Source organism: Cygnus atratus, chromosome 1 (genome assembly GCF_013377495.2).
Source record: "Cygnus atratus isolate AKBS03 ecotype Queensland, Australia chromosome 1, CAtr_DNAZoo_HiC_assembly, whole genome shotgun sequence".
Lineage (NCBI taxonomy): Eukaryota > Metazoa > Chordata > Aves > Anseriformes > Anatidae > Cygnus > Cygnus atratus.
In genome coordinates, this window is record NC_066362.1 from 40,382,961 (window position 1) to 40,402,801 (window position 19,841).

Sequence of the window (19,841 nt, forward strand, 5' to 3'; positions counted from 1 at the left end):
TGTAGTAATACATCTATTGATACTGTCTTAAGAAAAGTGTATTACAATGAATCAGAAGGCCAGATTCTACAGTGTTAAAATAAGTATGAATCAGGGACACTAGTACTAATAGGTATCAGCAATTATTAGGCAGCTGCCAAGTTTAACCACTGATGGTTGGGGAATAAACGAAGTTATCCAGTGTAATGCAGTAAGGTTTAAATTGACATACAAAACTATAAATCATTCCTGAGGAGACAGACAAATGAGAATTATTTTAACGGTGTTCGTGGCTAAATTTCTCTCCAAATAAAGAAACTTGTCTATGAACGCATCTCTAAGACTTAACCCATACCGGTTTTCATTCCTCCCCAGCCCCAGAAGTTTTCCACAAAGAGCTGAATTCAACAGTGCATGCTCTTTAATGAACTCAAGTCACAGTTCGTGGCACTAAGCTCACTAGTTATAAAACATTTACGAAGCACCTATTCTTTACAGTCTAAATTACAAGATATTTCAATATTTTGGTGAAGCATCAGGTATAATTACAGTGCATTATATACAGAGTACAGAAATACTTTCATAGGAAAAAATAAATAGAAAAAAATACGTAAACATCCTCAGTGAAACTTTGCTGCCATTGATGCCACTTACAGAACCATTACAGATAGGAGTACAGGCAGTTTTCACCCCTCTTTTTAAAGCATATAGCAGTGCATGGAACTTCATTGGAAACAGTTTAAAGTGCATACAACATTGTGGAAAAACAAAATCATTAGCTTTTGTAAGTTTTTTACATGCAGATTTCACTCATATCTATTACGTCTCCTCAATCCCATCTCTGATTCTATGACGTTTTTGTTCATCATTTCTTGGTCTTCTACCACATCTGGCTCAAACCGATGTACTTCACATTCATCATATAATTCATGCTCTTCTATTTTGTAATCATCATCAACATCCTCATGCAAATCTTCATTACTGTCATCTTCTCTGTCATCTAGTTCTTTCTCTTGAGGATGTTCCGCAAATGACTGAATGAGATCTTCAAGTTTCTCATTACAAATGTGGTTGACATCTTAAAATGTACAAAAAAAGGTTTAAATTACTGGACAGGTTCCAAGTTTCAGAGGCAATTTAGAAGCAGCATATTCATTTCTGGTTTTCTCTTTCATTTTAGAAACTCAACTAATGCAGAAATTCCCCAAATTTCTAATGAACCATTCTTAACATTGAAGATTTCTCTTGGACTCTATTCGCCTTTTGGAAGCCTCCAGAGGAAACAAAAATACAATTTACTGTTCAATGCAATCATGCAAGTATTGCCCACATCCCCAAAGGTCCCCATTTGGGAATCCCTGGACTGAAGTTAGACCAATACTAACAGACTGCTCAGGAACTCACATTCAAGAAACGTTTTAACAAAACGTGACTGCTAGCTGACCTAGTTCAATGTACTTTAGCATTTATTCTTACAAAACAAACAAACAAAAAACAATGCATCAAGACGTGATATCAGATATACTTCAATCAGGAAGAATGGTACACCTCAGGAATAAATTAATCCCATGCACATTTAACCAAAGATGCAGGAGCTGAACATTATTACAGAAAGATCTGTTTATTCTTTTAAAATATAAACTACTTGGGTACCTATACTACTGAAAATTCAAGTACCTGTCATCTTGTTTTCTGATTTATCCAATCCACTTTCTTTCATCAGTCGTCTAATTGATTGGATCTGTGTCATTATTTCATCTTTCTGCTCGCAAGCTAAAGCATTAACACTGGAAAAGAGAGATGTCAACAGCTGAAAGATTACCTTGGAAGTGAGTGCTTGATAACAACGGGTAGGATTGCAGTATTTCTTTTAGTAGATAAATGCCATACTTAACTTAGCAAACACTTTTAGGTCAATGAGAATGTCTCCCATGAAGTAGAAAGATCTTGACAGACTAGAGGGCAGGGCAATTACCAACTGTGTGAAGTTTAAAAAGAGAACGTACCATAATCTGCACCTGGGACAGGGCAATCCTGTATATATGTACAGTCCTGGGGATGAGAGACTGAAGAGCAGCCTCGTGGAAGGGATCTGGCGGCCAGCGATAGGGCCCAAAGGAATGGCATGAAGCTGCGTCAGGGGAGGTTCAGTTTGGATGTTAGGAAAAGGGTTTTTTTTTTTTTACTGAGAGGGCTGTCGGGCACTGAGACAGGTTTCCCAAGGAAGTGGTCACGGCACCGAGCCTGCCAGAGTTCAAGCAGCATTCGAACAATGCTCTCAGACACACGGTATTGATTTTTAGGTAGCCCTGTGTGGAGCGAGGAGTTGTGCTCAAAGATCCTTGTGGGTCCCTTCCAACTCAGGATATTCCGTGATTCTGTAATCACACACACCTGCTGAGTAATTTAGTTGCTGAATTCAAATGCTGGAGCTCCAATGGCTACTAAGGTTTAGTAATGACTACAGAAAGAAACAACAACCCAAGTGATTCTATTTTTAGGACAACAATGCCTAATATAGAGCTATTCGGTTCAGAGGCTTTTCTCACTTACTTTAGGCTTTGTTTGCTCTCTCTCAGCTCTCCTCCCCATGACTACTAGAAATTTCTTAAGCAAATTGGTCAGTGAATTTACTGTTTAATAGTCTCAGCACATAGTAAGTTCAGAAGAACACTTAAGGAACAATCACGAAATTCTGTATGTTTTAAACTAGGCTTCATGAAAGCTGTCAGTCTACACAGAACATACAGCATGGACACTTTTTATTTGTGGTACATGCATAAGGCCCTACCTTCTTAAGGAAAGAACATCTTCAAAAATACAAGGAGGTAATATATATTATTTATTCCCTTGTTTACTACTACTAAAGACTAGTTATGGTTCCCTAAAACACACGCATTCATTTATCAGGTTCCTTTCAAGAAACAGAAATAAACAGCTATACATTGATAACCACTTTCATCTTCTAATGATGTTGAAGACATTCATTTTGCCACCAGAAATCTAATCCTCACAAGGCTTTCCAAACACTGTTGAGCCTAAGTATTTTGCTGGTATTATTCTCTTCGGTCCACATTAAAGGTTAACTTGTTAAGCCACGGTAACTTGATCGTAAGTCTGAGCTTTTGCATTTATGTTGGTAAACAAGACAGATGTCTCTAGAAAATGCCTTAAACGGCAGAACAGGTACTACCTGTAAAAGGCTACAAACATAGTGAGCAATTAAAAACGGTTGCTAAACAACGTTCTCTACCTATAAGAAAATTTTTGAACTTTTTGTTAACATTTTGCAAAATTTCAATTTACAGACAATGATACTAACTAAAATGTTTCCAAATCACTCACCAGTTTGATAGTGGATCCAACTGAGTCAATAAAGAATTTAACATTTTCTCTGTCTGTGCTAGGTGCTGCTCCAGTTCTAAAAGCTGATGTTCTAGCCAAAAAAAAAAAAAAAAAAAAGGAGGGAGGGAGGGAGGGACAAAGGGGAACACACTATGTTAGGAAATTTATTTACAATACCAAAAGGATATTACTTTACATCAGTGGCTGGACAGGTTCAAAACACAGAAAGCTTTTTTTCCTCTATAAAACTCTAGAATGTGAAAAGGAGGTTGTAGCTTTAAAAACAGAAGCTTTACAATGTATGACTGAAATACTTCTCATCCAGTAATGTCTCTAGTAGTGTCTAACAGGATACGCTGGTAGAAATTGAGACTGTTACTGTCACCTTCCCAGCCTCTGATATTGTTTAGTTCCAAGACTTCCTGAGCCAACAGTAGTGCCTTCACACTTGATACCCTGTCATGAATTTGTTCACTCATACCTTGCAACAACATTCAATGCTTCAGGCACTACAGCTGAGAGGAGTAACTCTTTCTAAAATACTATTAAACTTGGAAGAAAGAAAAACACAATACATAGGAGTGGTAAGTAAGGAGTGTAACAAACCACTGTTTAAACCAATTAGAGATCTGGCATATGGGGACACCAAATGAGGCTTACAATTGTTTAATTAACTGTCTATAAAAGGGACAAAAAAAAGTATGAGAATAATATAACTTCTATGTGCCCTAACTTTTTCTCCAAAGGAAAGCCCACTTTTTGGCGTGTCCAAAATAGTCTAAATCAGACAGCCAAGAGCACTCTGTATCATGAAGAGTAAGATGTCATCACTTACTTTCTTACTTTGTCACCTCTATAAACCTTTCACAGTTTTGACAGATCTCTAATTTGGCCTAGCAATACAAGTCTGTATCAAATTATCCATACAGTTCTGTTATCAATACAGTTCAATTCTAATATATTCTAGTTCAAAATCCTATTGATTTTATAGAGTATTATATCCTATTTAAACAACCTATTCTATTGAAGAAAAATTCAGCAGGTCTCAAGTGACAAAAACATCACATATTACAAGGTAGAGAACCGTACGTATTAGTGTATCTGTTTTAAAGAATACTACCATCTGGAGCTTTCAAACAAACCTAATGAGCGTTTGAAATATACAGAACAACAAAGTGGGTTTTTTTTAGGTTTTTAATAGCACTTAAGTGTAAAGACTGTTCCTGTTGAGCTAGACCACATTAATTGAAATATGTAGCTTTGTTTCAGTAGGAAATATAGATCTGGTGAACGTTTCCATACTAAACGGTATCTTACCAGTTTCTTTTGCTTTGTCTTCTGTGCTTTTTTCCTTCTTAGAGAGATTTTCTTCATGTGCCTTCATCTTCGATAAATAAAATTGTGTAAAGGCTACGTTAACTACTCTTATATTAAGAATAAAAATACATTTACAAATTCAGTGACAGTAAGTAGCAACCATAAACATTTGCACTCAATTAATGAAACTATTTCTGTTATGCCTTCTTGCAATATTAAAGTAACACTTCTGATTTCAAGCAACAAAAATATAACAGACAAAAGTTATAAAGGAACTGGTTGCTTCTTCATCTCCAGTTTACAAAAATGAACTGAAGGAACCTTCTACATTACTGGATCCAATCTCCTACCATTAATTCGGAGATAAAGCCCCTTTTCTTAAACTAATAAAGCCGCTATTATAAAAATACTTACTTTTCTGTTCCACAAGCACAAGTGTATAGAGTTGTAATATACAAAGTACAATTTTTAATGATGTTAAATTTTACATACAGCCTAATTACAATGATTATTAGAACCAAACTGTTCAACCTTTATCTTCACCTTGCTAAGCAGTTGTATTCTTCTCACACAGGAGATGATATGAAACCGACTATGGACATGAAGATACTCTCTCTCCTGCTTTTCATGTTTAAGCTTGACTTTTATTTATTCCCCCCTTTCCTCCCTTAAAAGAGGGGCTGGCAGGGTGTGTGTGTGTGTCTTGGCTGCTCATTATTCTATCCAATTGCTAACCTAAGGCTATTATTCTACAGGAATCACCTCCTTCCCATACTTGAGGTCATTCTCAAGTATGAAAAAGAAATGAAACACTAATGAGACTTCAGTTACAGCCTCAGGTAACAGCACTGTTTGTATTCTTAGATTCTTATTTGAGACTGGGGGAGAAGCATAAGATTCTCATTAAGTGTCTGAAAATACATAAGTCAGAAGCCTTGTTCATCAGGAAGAATCATGTATGCTACAATTTTAAGTAAGGGGTTTATGTTCAAATTCAAACCAAGCACAAAATGTCATTCAGACAGCCATATACATGGGAGCAGAATTGGGGGGGAGGGGCGGGGAGCAAGGATTACATTTCTTTCTAAATTTCAATAACTGAATGCTTTAAGGCTTACCTTTAGGAATTTGTATGCTGCAAACACTCCCACTCCAAGAGCATACAACGGCATGAGGGTGAATGCTAAGTCTCTGCCATTTCCTCTTGTCCTCTCACTCTTTATCTCTTTTTCCATTGCATTTCTCATCTGCTGAATACTCTGGTAAGTATGACCCTCAGAATTTCCTGGATTCAGGTGAACTTGATGAACTGCCTGAGGACTACCTTAAAAATTTAATTGAGAGAAAGAAGACAAAATAAAAAGTGAAATCAAAGGTGGAATTAGTTCCACAACTGAGTTTTTTTCCCCCCTCTTGTGATGACCTTTGTTCTTCACTCTTCTAAATGGTGTGATCAGCCCTACATCAAAATAAAGTTACCTACAATACTCTTTTGTACACAGAATGTAAAGTTAAGTCTAGGAAGAAAAGACTCTCAGATTAAGTTTCTATCTTCCTTTAAGATACAAGTTTTAAATAAATAAATAAATAAATAGTTGAAATACACATGCTGTGTTGTTGCTTTGGTTGTCTGAGCAATAAATTCAGTGTTATGTACCTACCCTCACAGGCTGTACTTCTGCAAATCAAATATTCAGCCAGAAAACGCTATGCAACAGCAAACAGCAGCCTGACCCATTCAGTGCTATCTTTCCTAAAGAAAGGATCCTGGGCCCTTTTCAATACGTTACTTGACAAATTTGGTAAGACCCGGTGATAACACGTCCCACCTGGTGTCCTGGCTGAAGTTCCAACTCAGTCAGTAACCTGTCAGAGCCACCGGCAACGCCACGCCACCTACCCACTCGCTGCAGCGATACATATACCCCATATGTATATATATATTATAGTAACAGAGCGCCAGCTACATTCAGTAAATCGATGCCCTAAGACCCAAGAGCCGTCCCAAGCCGCTCCCCCCAGCACGCCCACGCCGCCCGCCATTTCGCGGCGGCTCCCTCCTGGCTCCCCCGGGCGGAGCCGGCCCGGCAGCTGCCCGCGGTACCTCCGTGCTGCGCCCGGGGATCGTGAGGGCCGGGGCCGGCCCTGGCGCCCCGCGGAGCCCTGCCGGCCCTGCCGCCGCCTCCCCCGAGCATCCTAGGGGCGGCGAGGAGCGCGCAGAGCACCAGCACCGCCGACACCACCGCCTGCTGCACCACCGACAGCGCCATGGCCGCGGCCGCGCCGCCTTCCTGACGCCGGAGGAGTTGCGATCCGCCGGCCGGCCCCGCACCGCCCCCCGGCGGGCTCGGCGCGGCTTGCCGGCCCCCCGCACCGCCCCCAGGGAGCGGGAACTGTTGCGGGGCTCGGCGCGGCTCCGGAGGGATTTGGGGGTGGGGGGTCCGCGAAGGTTCTGGAGAGGGCTCGGGCGCCTCGCGGGGCGCGGAGCGTTGGGGCGGCTGCGGAGCCATGGGGCTGGGGCTGTGGGCGGCGGTGCTGGCCCTGGGGCCGGTGCTGGGGGCGGCCTGGATTCAGCCCGTCTTCCCCGGCATCGCCGACAAGGCTTTCGTCAGGGACTGCGTGCAGGCCCACAACGAATACCGCCGCAGGGTCCTGCCCGCCGCCAGCAACATGCGGCACATGGTAGGGAAGGGCCCGGGGAGGCGAGGCTGGCGCTCAACCGCCGCCTCGTTTCGTTGAAGAGAAGGATTTTTAGGAACCTGGGTTGGGGTGGGAACCGGATGGGCATCAAGCGTGAGGTCGTGGTGAGAACAGCCGAAGTGACGAGGTTGGCGTTACCCCCAAAGAGTTTCTCATTAGGAAGAAGCAGACGGCTCTGCTGTCTGCCCAAAGCAAGAGCTCCAACTGGAGTACCCGCTGGAGGAGGTTCCTGGTGGCGAGGGAGAACCTCTGCCTCTCCTACTGAACCAAACTACGCTGGGGCAGGGTTAAACAAAACTGAAGATGCTGACAATGGGAGCGTTTGGTGTTTAGGGTAGTTCTATGCAGCAAGAAGAGGTAAATGTGGTAAACTGTGACAGCTGAAGGGTTACTGTTCTGAGGAAGGCTTGGGATCAGATGCTGATGGCAAATAATATCTTTGCAGGCATGGGTGTGAAGCCAGAATGGCAGGTAGGGAGGATATAACCGTGGAGGTTAAGAGGATTGTTAAAGACACTGCGCCTGTGCTTAGTGTTCAGGAATAGGAAAACCAGAAAAATATGATGGGGAAAAAAAAGAAAAAAGAAATACCAGAAAAAAATGATGAAAAAAAAAAGAAAGAAGGATTTAGAAACATTGTTAGAAAAAGCAACAGGCCTTAGGGAGAAAACTGTATTGGCAACCAAGTGGAGATGAAGAGTGAACCAAAACGTATGTGCAAAGCCCAGCCTAGGCATTGAAACCCAAGATCTTGTATATAAGACATAAAACTAGGTACTTTAAGGATAGAGGAAACCTGCTGAAAAACAGTCATGAGTGGAACACAAATAAAAAAGGTATTTGTTAAATAATCAGAAGTTACATTATAGACTGGTGATAGACTGCAAAGAAATAATAACTAGCAGAAAGAATTATTGACCAAACAAACATTTATTTTATCACACTAACTTTGTAAAATGCTCTTATGTGTATGTAAAACATTACTGTAGGATAAGTAAGTATTTGTTGCTAAAGGATCTCTTAAAAATATATCAAATATTTTTACATCTGAATCTAGGGGAGGTGTCCGTTTTTTACTTTGAATTAACTTTTATGTAAATAATGGAAATCCTTAATGATCTGTTCAATAAGAAAAAATACCCCAAAAGTTTCATGCTTAATGACTAATTTCTTACCTGAAGATAAAAGTGCATTCCAAACATCTTTTTTGGTGCTAGCAAGTGCTTGTACAAAGTTAATTTTCAACAGTGAAGGGAAGAAAATCCTAATGAAATACATTCCTATTTCTGTGCTGCCGTAGGAAACATCAAAACAAAACATGGGTATATGCCTTAATCAAGCAAAAGCATTGTTTATGTAACTCCAATATATAATGTCTGTCATTGGTATATCATGATCTGTATGTGCCTACTTTATCACCTGACTGGTTTTATCTGACTGTTTGAGATTCTCCTGTAACTTGACATTGCACAACTATTTCTACTTTAATGTTTTGCAGACCTGGGATGCAGCTTTGGCAAGGACGGCCAGGGCGTGGGCAAATAAATGCCTTTTTAAACATAACACATATTTAAGTGAGAGATATCAATGTCATCCTACTTTTGCATCTGTTGGAGAGAATATTTGGATTGGAAGTTATCAAATATTTGATGTTCAGACTGCCATTAGAACATGGTATAACGAGAACAGATTCTACAATTTCTCAGTGCACACATGTGCTAGGTCTTGCAGTCATTACGCTCAGGTAAGAATCATTTTAAGTAAAATGCTGTGAACAGTTCTTGTATAGTACCTACCAGATAAATCAGAGACTGTAACTAATACAGAATTGTGTATGGGGTTTGTAGTGACTGGCAGCTTACTGTCTTCTTTGCCAATCTCAAGCAGTGGCAATAGTGCAAGTTACCCCTACACTGGTCCACTTTCTTTTATATAAAATCCTGTAATAATAATCTATAATTCTTTCCTGTAGGATTGTCATCACTGAAAGCCTCACTACTCATTTAATTGTATCAGTACTACATGAACGCACACTTCTGAATTCTGTAAATTTGGAGTTGCTGTTAGAAGTAAACAGAGTAATTGCAGAATGCCTTTGGGAATTCTGTAACAGAAAAGTTAACAGGAGAAAATTGTATCCTTTACACATCTAGTAAGAAAGGAAGACAAAAAAAAAGAGCATCCGCAACAAAAGAGGCAATTTGCAATACATTTCTGTCAGTGGTAATTCCAAGAAACTTAATTCTGTTAAGAAAATAATGCTTTTCTTTGAACACTTAATATTTTAAATGGATTTATTTATTGCTGTATTTAAAAAACAAGCATTTAAAAACAAACTAGTATAAGTTATGACCAAACATAGAATAGAATAGAATAGAATAGTTCAGTTAGAAGAGTCCTTCAAAGATCATTTAGTACAATTGCATGACCTCTTCAGGGCTAACCAAAAGTGAAAACATTATTGAAAGCATTATTCCAAATGCCTCTGGAACATCAACAGGCATGGGGCATCAACCACCTTACTGGGAAGCCTGTTCCAGTGTTGGATCACCCTCACAGTAAAGAAGTTTTTCCTTGTCCAGTCTGAACCTCCCCTGGTGCAGCTTTGTGCCATTCCCACGTGCTCTGCCATCAGTTACAAGGGAGAAGAGACTGGCACTTCCCTCCCTCCTCAGGAAGTTGTAGGGAGTTGTAATATGAGAGTTGAAATGTTTTGTTCTGCCTTCTACATTCTTCTACATCTTCTAAAGCGTGGCTAGAGAACTTGCATTTTGCTTTTTATTGGGCAGTAAATCTCTAGAAGATTACAACTAGATGATATTTCATGAAAGTATTTTTCATTGTTTCTCTGGCACAATAAATTAGAAAAAGTGACATAAGAAGGTAGATCCTACCATTTGAAAATTTGTTGTTTGATCTTTTCCTACAGAGAATTTTGGAGGTTTTTGCACATTTTTCTTGGACTGATACTGGATTCTAAGCTTTCTTTCCCCCAGTTCAGATTGATTGCTTCTTGCTTGTTCTACATGGTTAAGTACAAACAAAATGGTCATGCCTTTCAGGCAGGAATATGAAGGAAACTAATCACTGGAAAAAAAAAAAAAAAAGCAAATTACATGGGTAAAACACCAACAAATATGTAAAAGTATGCATTTCTTAAAAGTCAATGAGCAAAGACCCTGCATGATCCAGGGGCCACCATGGTCTTGGAAGGTTCAGACAAAAAATTGAAAACGGGTACAATTTACAAATCATAAATGGATAGGCTTTGTAGACCTGCTGAGAGAACCATGATCCAGGAATCTCAAAGCAGCGGAAAAAAATCTCAAAAGCAGCAGTGCAAAAATGAGACTGTTACACGAAGGGCCCTGGAACGCTCAGTCCGTGATCTGGGACTCAGGTAGTACCACATTAAACACTGAAGTCCTTTTCTAAGGAAGATTAGGTCGTCTTAACATAACCACTTCTAGCCGTTAACATTGACAAGATGGAACTTCAGGGGATGTTCATTTTGTCAGTCTGAGACCTGTACTCTTATGTGCTGGGGAGAAAGTGAGAGTAAACCATTTCGTCTTTGCTTTCCAGAAGTGAAAACAAAGATCATCCAGATGTTCTAGGTATATAGTTAAAAGTTCTTAACTGAATTCAGTACGGTTTGATTAGTCATATGCAGGAGGTACAGGAAGAATCTCCCAAGAAAAGGCAGAGGATGCTCAAATTGGAAGCGATAGTAAACCATCTTCACTTAAGTTGGGCAGATAACACTGTTTAGTCTGAATTGTGCAGTGCTAAAGCTTTCAGACTTGTAGTTACCCTTTACTTGTAGACCATTTCTAGCACACATGAGAAGCCCTTCTTGCAGTCCCAAGTTATGAGTGCTTAAAGCTCCTATGTAAAGGAGCTGTCAGGTAGTTGCCTCTAATTTCTTTGGAACACAGGGACCGTGAAGTCAGTGATGCTTACTGAGATCGTTCTGCAGAAGATTCTGGAAACTTGCAGCATAGATCACGTAATCTTGAGGTGTGAAAATTTTAAAGTTCATCTTAAAATGCTTTCCTACCAGCATTTTTTTTTATGAGAAAACAGATCAGATGTTGCAAAATGAGGGTAATATGTATGGTCTCTTAAAACAACTTGGTATTTCCTAGATATTTGACTAGGTTAGCATCGAGTGTAGTTTTTAATTTATTTTTAAACTTTTTTTAGGTTGTTTGGGACAATTCATACAAACTAGGCTGTGCTGTTGTTTTTTGTAAGGAAGTTGCAGGAATAAGAAATGCAGCAAATTTTGTTTGCAACTATGGACCAAGGTGAGTTGCTGTTTTAAATATTGAGAAAGTGAAAGTAATTGCAATAAAAGTTCACTGAAAGTAAATTGGGATTTTCATTTACTGCTATCCTTGTAAATGCCATCAGAGAGAGTGATGGTTGTCTGATTTAGTTATCAAGAGAGCCATGACCGCTAGAACATGTGTTTGCTTGGTTTTTCTAATCTGTTAACTTTACTGATAAAGTCATTCTGTGCAAATCCCAAACGCTAGCTTGTGCTCCACTTCATTGATTTTTTTTTTTTTTAATATGAACCAGAAGAAATGAGAAAGTTGCTGCAAGCAACTGGAATTGGAGCTGGAATTACCTCTTGCAGTTCTGTACTCTTTTTTTTATGCAGTTTAGCTTTTTATGCTGTTTCAGCTTTTTTTTTTTTTGTATCTTCAGAAATGACTTGATAGCAGCCCACTTGTTAGATCAGTTGCTTTTTCTTTTTGTGTAAATGAGAAAAATAAAATTATACTACCATTTCTTTCCCATTTAATAGCTGTAATTGTACCAAGTATTATTTAGGCATTAGAAAACGCTGAAAGATCAATTCAAGAAATTGCTAACTGAAACTGAAACACTAACTCATTTTACAGTTAAATCAATACTCTGAAAAAAAATATGTCCAGCCAGTACTGTTTCTAAAGTAGTAGGAGCTTGAAAACACAGAGGCAGATAGTTTAAAAAAAGTCTCATGATAATGCACATTTTATAATTGAGCATGCACATATGCAGTCTGTTTTTCATTTAAAAAAAAGTTTGTAGATTGTAGACAATAACTTTTTCCTCTAGCAAACTTGGGCCACTATGCCAGAGTTCAATTAGTCTGAACTAAACATTTCATTAAGCTTTGCTCTTATCTCTTCCTGTACCTCTATCTGTACTTGTAATTGAATTGTTATTTTGAAACTTGCTGATTTATGGAGTTTTGTTATTGTTTTCTTCTTAAAATCTTAACCAAAAATGTTTCCAGTTGCTGATTCAGAATAATGACTAACTGATATCAACAGCAGTCTGTAAAGCCTTGTCAGTTGAGTCTTTTCTAACCTGTAACAACTTGTCATGTTATAACCTATGCTATTCTGTGGATTCTTGACAACCGATAGCTGAGCTGAGTAGCTGTCTAAAATCATAGAATCATCCAATGGTTTAAGCTGGAAGGGCCCTTAAAGACCACCCAGTTCCAACCCCTTGCTATGGGCCTATGCCTCCCACTAGATGAGGTTGCCCAGGGCCTCATCCAACCTGGCCTTGAACACCTCCAGGGATGGGGCATCCACAGCTCCTCTGGGCAACCTGTTTCCATGCCTCACCACCCTCAGTGCTCAGTTACCTTCCCAGAGAACAGTTTCTTCCCTCCACCTTCTTCAGCAACGTTATACCAACTCTTACTTCAGTAGGTCTTGTATATAGATTAGCTCCTGTATATAAACATAGATGATACAGGGTACACATGAACCTTGGGGCAGGCGATCTCCTTTGATGAAAATTACTTGTCGTGTCAAGGTGAAGAGGGTGACAAAACTGATTGCAATAGACCACAGTCCTGTAAGGGATCTCAGTCTGTCCGTTTGTTCCCAGGACTAGGCTATAAGCATAGCATTGCTTCACCTTTTTGAACAGACCATACAGCATAAATGGGATACTGTGCTTCTCTTCCCTGGTAGTATAGTATGGGCATCCACAATGATGATATCTGTCTTGCCAGTTTTCCCAGATAAATGTGTAAGTACCTTTTATGAGAATGTGTCATCAGTAAGTACTGCAGGCTAATCTTTGTGCTTAAACTTTCAGGTTCCACTTAGATGAAGTGCTTAAGCATGTAAGGATCCCACTATTTTCACTAAGACTGAATACTTACTCTTAGACATTCACATGCGTTTTGCTGAATGAAGGTTTTGTTTCTAACGGTTATAATTCAACAGCCCAAAAAATATATATTTTTTTTTGAGGGGGGATGTTAAATAATTTGTTATAAGCTATTTGGGAATGTGTCAGCTTTAAAATTTTCCACTCTGAAACCCTTCTCATTTTACCTTGGTTGAAACCAAGCTCTGTTCAGAACATTCTGTTTTAAAGTCATTTATCTGCCAGAGTAAAACTTCAATAAAAAGTCTGAAAGAAAAATAATATCTTTTTAAGACTCTTTTCTTCCACATGGACAGAATAATGAGAATGAAAAGAAAGATTTCAAAGTTATTCCAAGGTTTTTAATGAATTGTGAGCAACTCGTGTTCTCAGTGTATTTACTTCACCACATGATATACTTAAAAATATATGAGGCAACCTGTCTCATAGAAACTTTTATTTTTCCTTTATAGTGGTATTTTTCCAAGAAGACCATATAAAGAAGGAGTACCATGCAGCCAATGTTCAAAAGGGGACACCTGTGGATATAAATTGTGTAGTAAGTAAAAGCAAATGTAAAACATAATATGTAAAGGAAAAAATAGAACCACTTACTTGATAAAGACTTGCAAACTGTGGTTTGCTCCTTGCTGGTACTCTGGCAGGTCCAATTTGCAGGTAATTGTAAACAATTCCTAGGGCCATTTATATTCAGGGAACAAATACATTGTTCATGTTACTGAATTTGGGTCTCAGTGATAATGATGAAGTGTCCATTTGATTATAGACAGGTATAACTCATGATTGCAGTTAAGTGTATTACTTTGCACTGTGATACTTTGCTGACTTCATTAGTCATACCAAAGAAATCAGCATCTACATACTTTTTCAAGTAGTATTTAGCAGATACTCTTGAATAGTCTAATAGGTTTCAGAGACTGCAAAGCTACTAATCAGTTGTATTAAAACTAAAATATGGAGGTTGCAGTTGCTGAATCTGTTGTGACCGTTTTGTGCAGCCATACCCAAATTACATTTGAGAATGAGTATAGCTGATGCTATACATGGGAGGGAATGGCCTCAAGTTGCACCAGGGGAGGTTTAGGTTGGAAGTTAGGAGACATTTCTTCTCAGAAAGAGCAGTCAGGCATTGGAACGGGTCACCCAGGGAGGTGGTGGAGTTACCATCCCTGGGGGTGTTTAAGGAAAGGTTGGACGTGGTGCTTAGGGACATGGTTTAGTGGGTGACAGTGGTGGCAGGGGGAGGGTTGGACCAGATGATCTTGGAGGTCTTTTCCAACCTTAACGATTCTGTGATTCTATGATATATGAGTATATATGCTATATATGAGTAATGAGTATAGCTGACCACTCTGTAAATGGTCACAGTAACAGCAGGAAAGTTGTTCTGCTTCTGTAATTCATGCCAGAGTTGTAATTTTTTTTTCTCAAAAGCATGTTGTCTTTCTCACATAGTTACATATGTGTGAGAAGTAAGCACATAACTTAGTTAATTCTTCAGCTATGAAATATTTCCCCCATGGCAACGAATTGTATTTATTCCTTAAACTGGGTAATTCTGTTAACTCTTTATTGATGAGAAAACAAGTTAGTGTCATGAATTGCTAAATATGCATCAAGTTTTAATAGAGTGAAACAGTAACAGACAGTAGTGTGTCTCTCTTCAGAAGGTTCCAGACCTATAGCTTCCACTTACTGGGAAGTCACAAGCTGGGAGTTCATGTGGCTAGAGTTAGGACATACATTTTTTAAGTTTCATTCAGTAACTGGGAGGAAGGCTTGTAGTTTAACAGGTAGTTACTATCTTTGCTTAGTATATGTTAGTATAGCTTTAAAAGCATTCAGCAATCCTGCAGGTCTTAATTTTTAGGTTGGAGACACATCTGAAGAACAGGTAGATGGACTATCAGGTTATACTTCATTAGGATTAGGCCCCACTTAGGAAACAGTCTGTCTCCTATTCTCAGTCATAAAATTGTATTTGGTAGTATGTACTAACTCATGTATATATTGTGGAAATTAAAATGATAGATACATTATTTTAAGAAGCACAAAGGTGAGGGGGGCTCAAACTGAAAATAAAGGGACTGTATGGGGCTTTATTTTCATTTTTATATGGGGCTTTTTCCTATCAATGTTGTTATTACAAGCAATAATATCTTTATGGAGTATTTTAAAGTATTGCTGTTTAGGTTTTATCAAAACATTTTGGCTTTTTTTATTTTTAAGGTTTATTGGTGCAAATTCTCAGGTTTGTCAAATTCTCTTTATTGTAAATCTGATTGGTTAGTTTCAACTAACTAGTAAAGATTTAAGGAGAGAGAAATACTGGCTGTCTGGTACAACTGTTTCTTTTTTTTTCTCCTTTTTCCAGAAAATGCAGAACGTGATAAAATTATCTGTACGTATTACAATTTCACACTGTTGTATATATTCCTTATTTACTATAAATGTATGTATTCCCAACAAAACTTATATTTATATGTTCATTTATAGATTACTCAAGATGGCATCCCCCTTGGGAGTTCAGAATTATATGTGATGAGGCTTGTATCACACTTATAGTTTCGAGAGCATTGTTGATGTTTCTTGTTGTTTTAATTGTTTATTTTATCAAAAAGCACTTTACAAACATGAATATGTCTACATAACTGTATTTGAAATACATACTACGTTCTGAAGATAATCTCTAATGAATTAAGCAAAAAGTCTTATTGCCATAACTTTAAAGACAGCTTTCTTTTCAAGTAATTTTGTTACTACTTTATGCTGTTTATAAAAAGATAACATGCTATAAAACTGAACATACTTGTAGGTAAGACCCATGCTGGGAAAATATTAAGCTAAAGACGGCATCTGATAAGATCCAAGGCATTGTTTTTAATTACCAAATTTACATATTCAACTGCATTTAATTACCAAATTTACATACTATATTCCCGGTATTCAAGGAGAAAATTACTTATCAGTTAAATAACTTACAATTCATCCTAAGCCAATATTTGAAGTGAAAATTGCTGAATTTAGATGCTGAGAGGAAGTACATCGTATTATGTACTCAGTCCTATTTCCTAGAGTGACAGAATGTTCTGACTAAAATATATAGTGAGAAGGTTCTGTAGAAACAGTTCTTTAGAAGTCTTGATGTTTGACAAGTTAGTACAATTTGGTTTTTATTCAGTAATGTATTTATCGTTCCTCCTTCAAAATAAAATGCCAAACCTTGTGTTTCATTTGTAAATTTTTTATTTTCTTTGTTTTACCCTGTACTGTTACTTATGCATAAGGTATTTCCTGTTCTGTAAATGTTCTAAAGTTTTAATAATAAATTTTCTGGTTTTTTTTTGGAAACCTGCTTAAGTCCTTTTATACAACACAGATTTTATTCTTCTGTATCCAAGAGAGCAAGTCTTTAATTCATATGCTTTAATTTCACTTTCTCTTAAAAGCGAATTATATTTACACAAGGATCCGAAGCTGTTTTTGTTACCAGTTTAATAAAATAGATTTTCTTAATTGTATCAGTTTTATCTAATAAATGCTAAAATTACTATAAAATTCCATTATTATTGGGTAATGTTTCACCGGTATTATAAAACAGACCAAAAAAGAGTCAAATTCTGCTATTTTCTTAATGTTCAGAACTCAATATGAACTTAAAGGAATCTTCCATGTGTTCATCTATTGGAACAAATTTATTTTATATTTCCTTTCTTTGCGTGTATGATCGACAACTCGGATCTAAAACATTACAGTTGATTATTTAAATCTATACTGGTGTTTTCCACTGATTGCATAAAAAATTTATTATAAAAGAGTCTCAAAGAAAATAAGCTAGACTTCTGTTGTAGATTAATTTAATCAGACATGATAGCTATTTCTTCAGTAAGTTTTCTATTCTAAAATTACTCAAACACAGAACAGACTTTTAATATATGAGCTTTTTATTTAAAATTTGGATTACATTCTCAAATCTGGGAGTCTAATACCTAAGACCATAAATAGACAACTCCTACATACAAAATTGCACAGTATGGAAGTTCCTGAGCAGCAGCTCTTCCCATTGCTTTACCTGAAAGTTAGGTCTCTGAAGATAAAATCCTTATTTAGATGGCTTCTTATGGTTGTAAAGCTTAATTTCAAACTTTGTAAGAAAAAGATTGCAATACAAAATTGTGTGCATGGATGACCTAGTTTTCTATTATACTTTGCTGCTCCATTCTCTAATTTGCCTAATTCCCTAATGTCTTTGGGAGGAAGTCTAGGTGTGGCTGAGAAGGTAGTTCATTCCAAATCACATTTTTCTAAAAACAGCATGGAGGTGGACTGTAATGGTTTTCTGTATCCTCTGTCAGGAGATTCCTGAGTATTTTTCAGTAATATTCCAACAGTATTGTAGTGGTTCTTGAATGTACGCATTTTCATGCTACTGCCATGCACCAACTATTTCAGGTGTTATCCTAAGAAAATGGACGTACAATGGACAGCAGAAAAGCCTTATTTTTTGAATCTTCTCATTTAGCACCTTGAAATTAAAAATAAAGAGATAACCAGAGATGCAGCACAGCTAGGCATACACATGTACTCTATAACAAGCTTCCTGTATCTATGTTGTTGAGATCATACAAAATCCCTCATTGTGCACAAGCCAGTGGAGCTTCAGCTCCATCAAGGAATGACAGGATCACAGAGAGGTTGAGGTTGGAAGGCACCTCTGGGGGTCACCTTGTCCACACCCTTGCTCAAGCAGGGATACCTAGGTTGCCCAGGACCATGTCCAGATGACTTTTGGTATCTCCAAGGAGGAAGACTTCACAACCGCTTTCAGCAGCCTGTGCCAATGCTCAGGCACCCTCACAAGACAAAAGTCCTTCCTGATGTTCAGGTGTAGCCTCCTGTGTTTCAATTTCTGTCCATTGCCTCTTGTCCTGTCACTGGGCATCACTGAAAACAGCCTGGCCCCATCTTCCTTTCACGCTCCCTTCAGGTGTATGTACGTCAGTACCTGTCACTCAGGAGACCACTGTCTTCCCCAGCATTATCACTGCCTATTTGTCCTTCCTTCGGTTTTCAGCAGGGCTATCACCAAAGGGAGGAGACAGCCTTTGGTGGATGTATCACACGTCCCTTATGCTTTGGTTGGAAGGAGGGAGTGAAACAGGCTGTGCTTGAAGGCCAAAGAAGATGTGCTAAAGGGCCATCTTGACTGGCAGGAGGTAGGCACCACAAGGTTAAGAACTAGCAACCTCTCGTACTTTGGTCCACGTGGCATCCCCGCAGACTGTTCAGAGAGGTCAGCAAGCAGCGCGTTACAATTCTGCTCAGTTATGCTATGGGTCATAGTTGCAGTAAGCAGAACTGTACTAAGTGCCCTAACAAAAACAACAGTAAAACTGCCTGCAGTCCAACCACATGCTCATGGCCTCCCTTGTTAATTCTAAGATTGTTTATACCCTCATTATTACCAAAATAATTGCATAAATAAATAAATAAATGTTTCTATCCATTATGTTTCTATTTATTATGTTTCTGTTCTTTTATTTCTTATGTTTCTATTCTTCTTATGTTTCTAGCCATTTTAAAATGAAAGGTGCAAAGTGAGAAAGGGGAACCTAACCATGGGATCTATTTTTTTTCAAATAATTGGGCTGTACAGCTTCCTGCCCATGCCTCACTCATTGTGCTAAATCTCACTTGAGATTTATGCAGGGACAGGCAATGTTTGTATTGTCCAGACAAATACTGTGTGGATATCCAAATCACAAGGCTTCATTTTCATCTGGTTTCTGAGAAAGGCTGATTAATGCCAGTGAAGGATTATAATTTTTTTTATGAAAACATCACTTCTAGATGCTTATGGGCAGACAGCAATTCTACTTTAATTATAGACATAATCACTAGATGGAGCCAGAGTCATCTTCTCCAAGAAAGCATCTTCAGGAGTTCATACTCGATGATCTTTGTGGGTCCCTTCCAACTCAGGATAGTCTATGATTCTATGGTCTTACAACCTGGACTATCCTGCATAGGTCAAATTTTTCTGCTTCAAAAAGGTCTCAATTTTCAGCCTCCAAGCAGAACATTTCTGCTGCACAAATATAAAACTGCTAGATCACTGGATTGCCAAATTAATGGTGCAATTTTACTACGTTGCTAATAATTTTTGTATGAATTGCTTGTCAATGTAATATAGTCATGTTTTTACGTTAAGTCTAGCTGAGCAAAAGCTTTAGATTCTTACAGATTTCCTGTGCATTTTCAGCTAATAACTGTCAGTAAACTGAAGTCAGTTAGCCCTGGCTTAGCAAAGAGTC

General features: G+C 38.3%; 2 protein-coding genes across 4 annotated transcripts; one reads left to right on the forward strand and one right to left on the reverse strand.

Annotated features, from left to right (window-relative positions):
- Window positions 1–378: 378 nt before the first annotated feature.
- On the reverse strand, window positions 379–7,151 carry CCDC107 (coiled-coil domain containing 107). The gene is made up of 6 exons (XM_035544172.2): window positions 6,746–7,151; window positions 5,760–5,965; window positions 4,642–4,708; window positions 3,325–3,415; window positions 1,657–1,766; window positions 379–1,057 (listed from the first exon to the last, which is right to left on the reverse strand). The coding sequence occupies exons 1-6, from the start codon at window positions 7,149–7,151 to the stop codon at window positions 786–788; spliced, it is 1,152 nt and encodes a 383-aa protein (XP_035400065.2). The 3' UTR covers window positions 379–785.
- Window positions 7,150–17,056, forward strand: GLIPR1L2 (GLIPR1 like 2). 3 transcript variants are annotated; one of them, XM_035544173.2, is made up of 6 exons: window positions 7,150–7,323; window positions 8,840–9,085; window positions 11,548–11,651; window positions 13,980–14,065; window positions 15,902–15,928; window positions 16,024–17,052. In XM_035544173.2, the coding sequence occupies exons 1-6, from the start codon at window positions 7,150–7,152 to the stop codon at window positions 16,176–16,178; spliced, it is 792 nt and encodes a 263-aa protein (XP_035400066.1). In that variant the 3' UTR covers window positions 16,179–17,052. The 3 variants fall into 3 exon arrangements, with proteins under 3 accessions (XP_035400066.1, XP_035400067.1, XP_035400068.1); XM_035544175.2 differs by lacking the exon at window positions 7,150–7,323 and adding an exon at window positions 7,958–8,177 and having other exon boundaries at window positions 16,024–17,055; XM_035544174.2 differs by lacking the exon at window positions 15,902–15,928 and having other exon boundaries at window positions 16,024–17,056.
- Window positions 17,057–19,841: the final 2,785 nt, after the last annotated feature.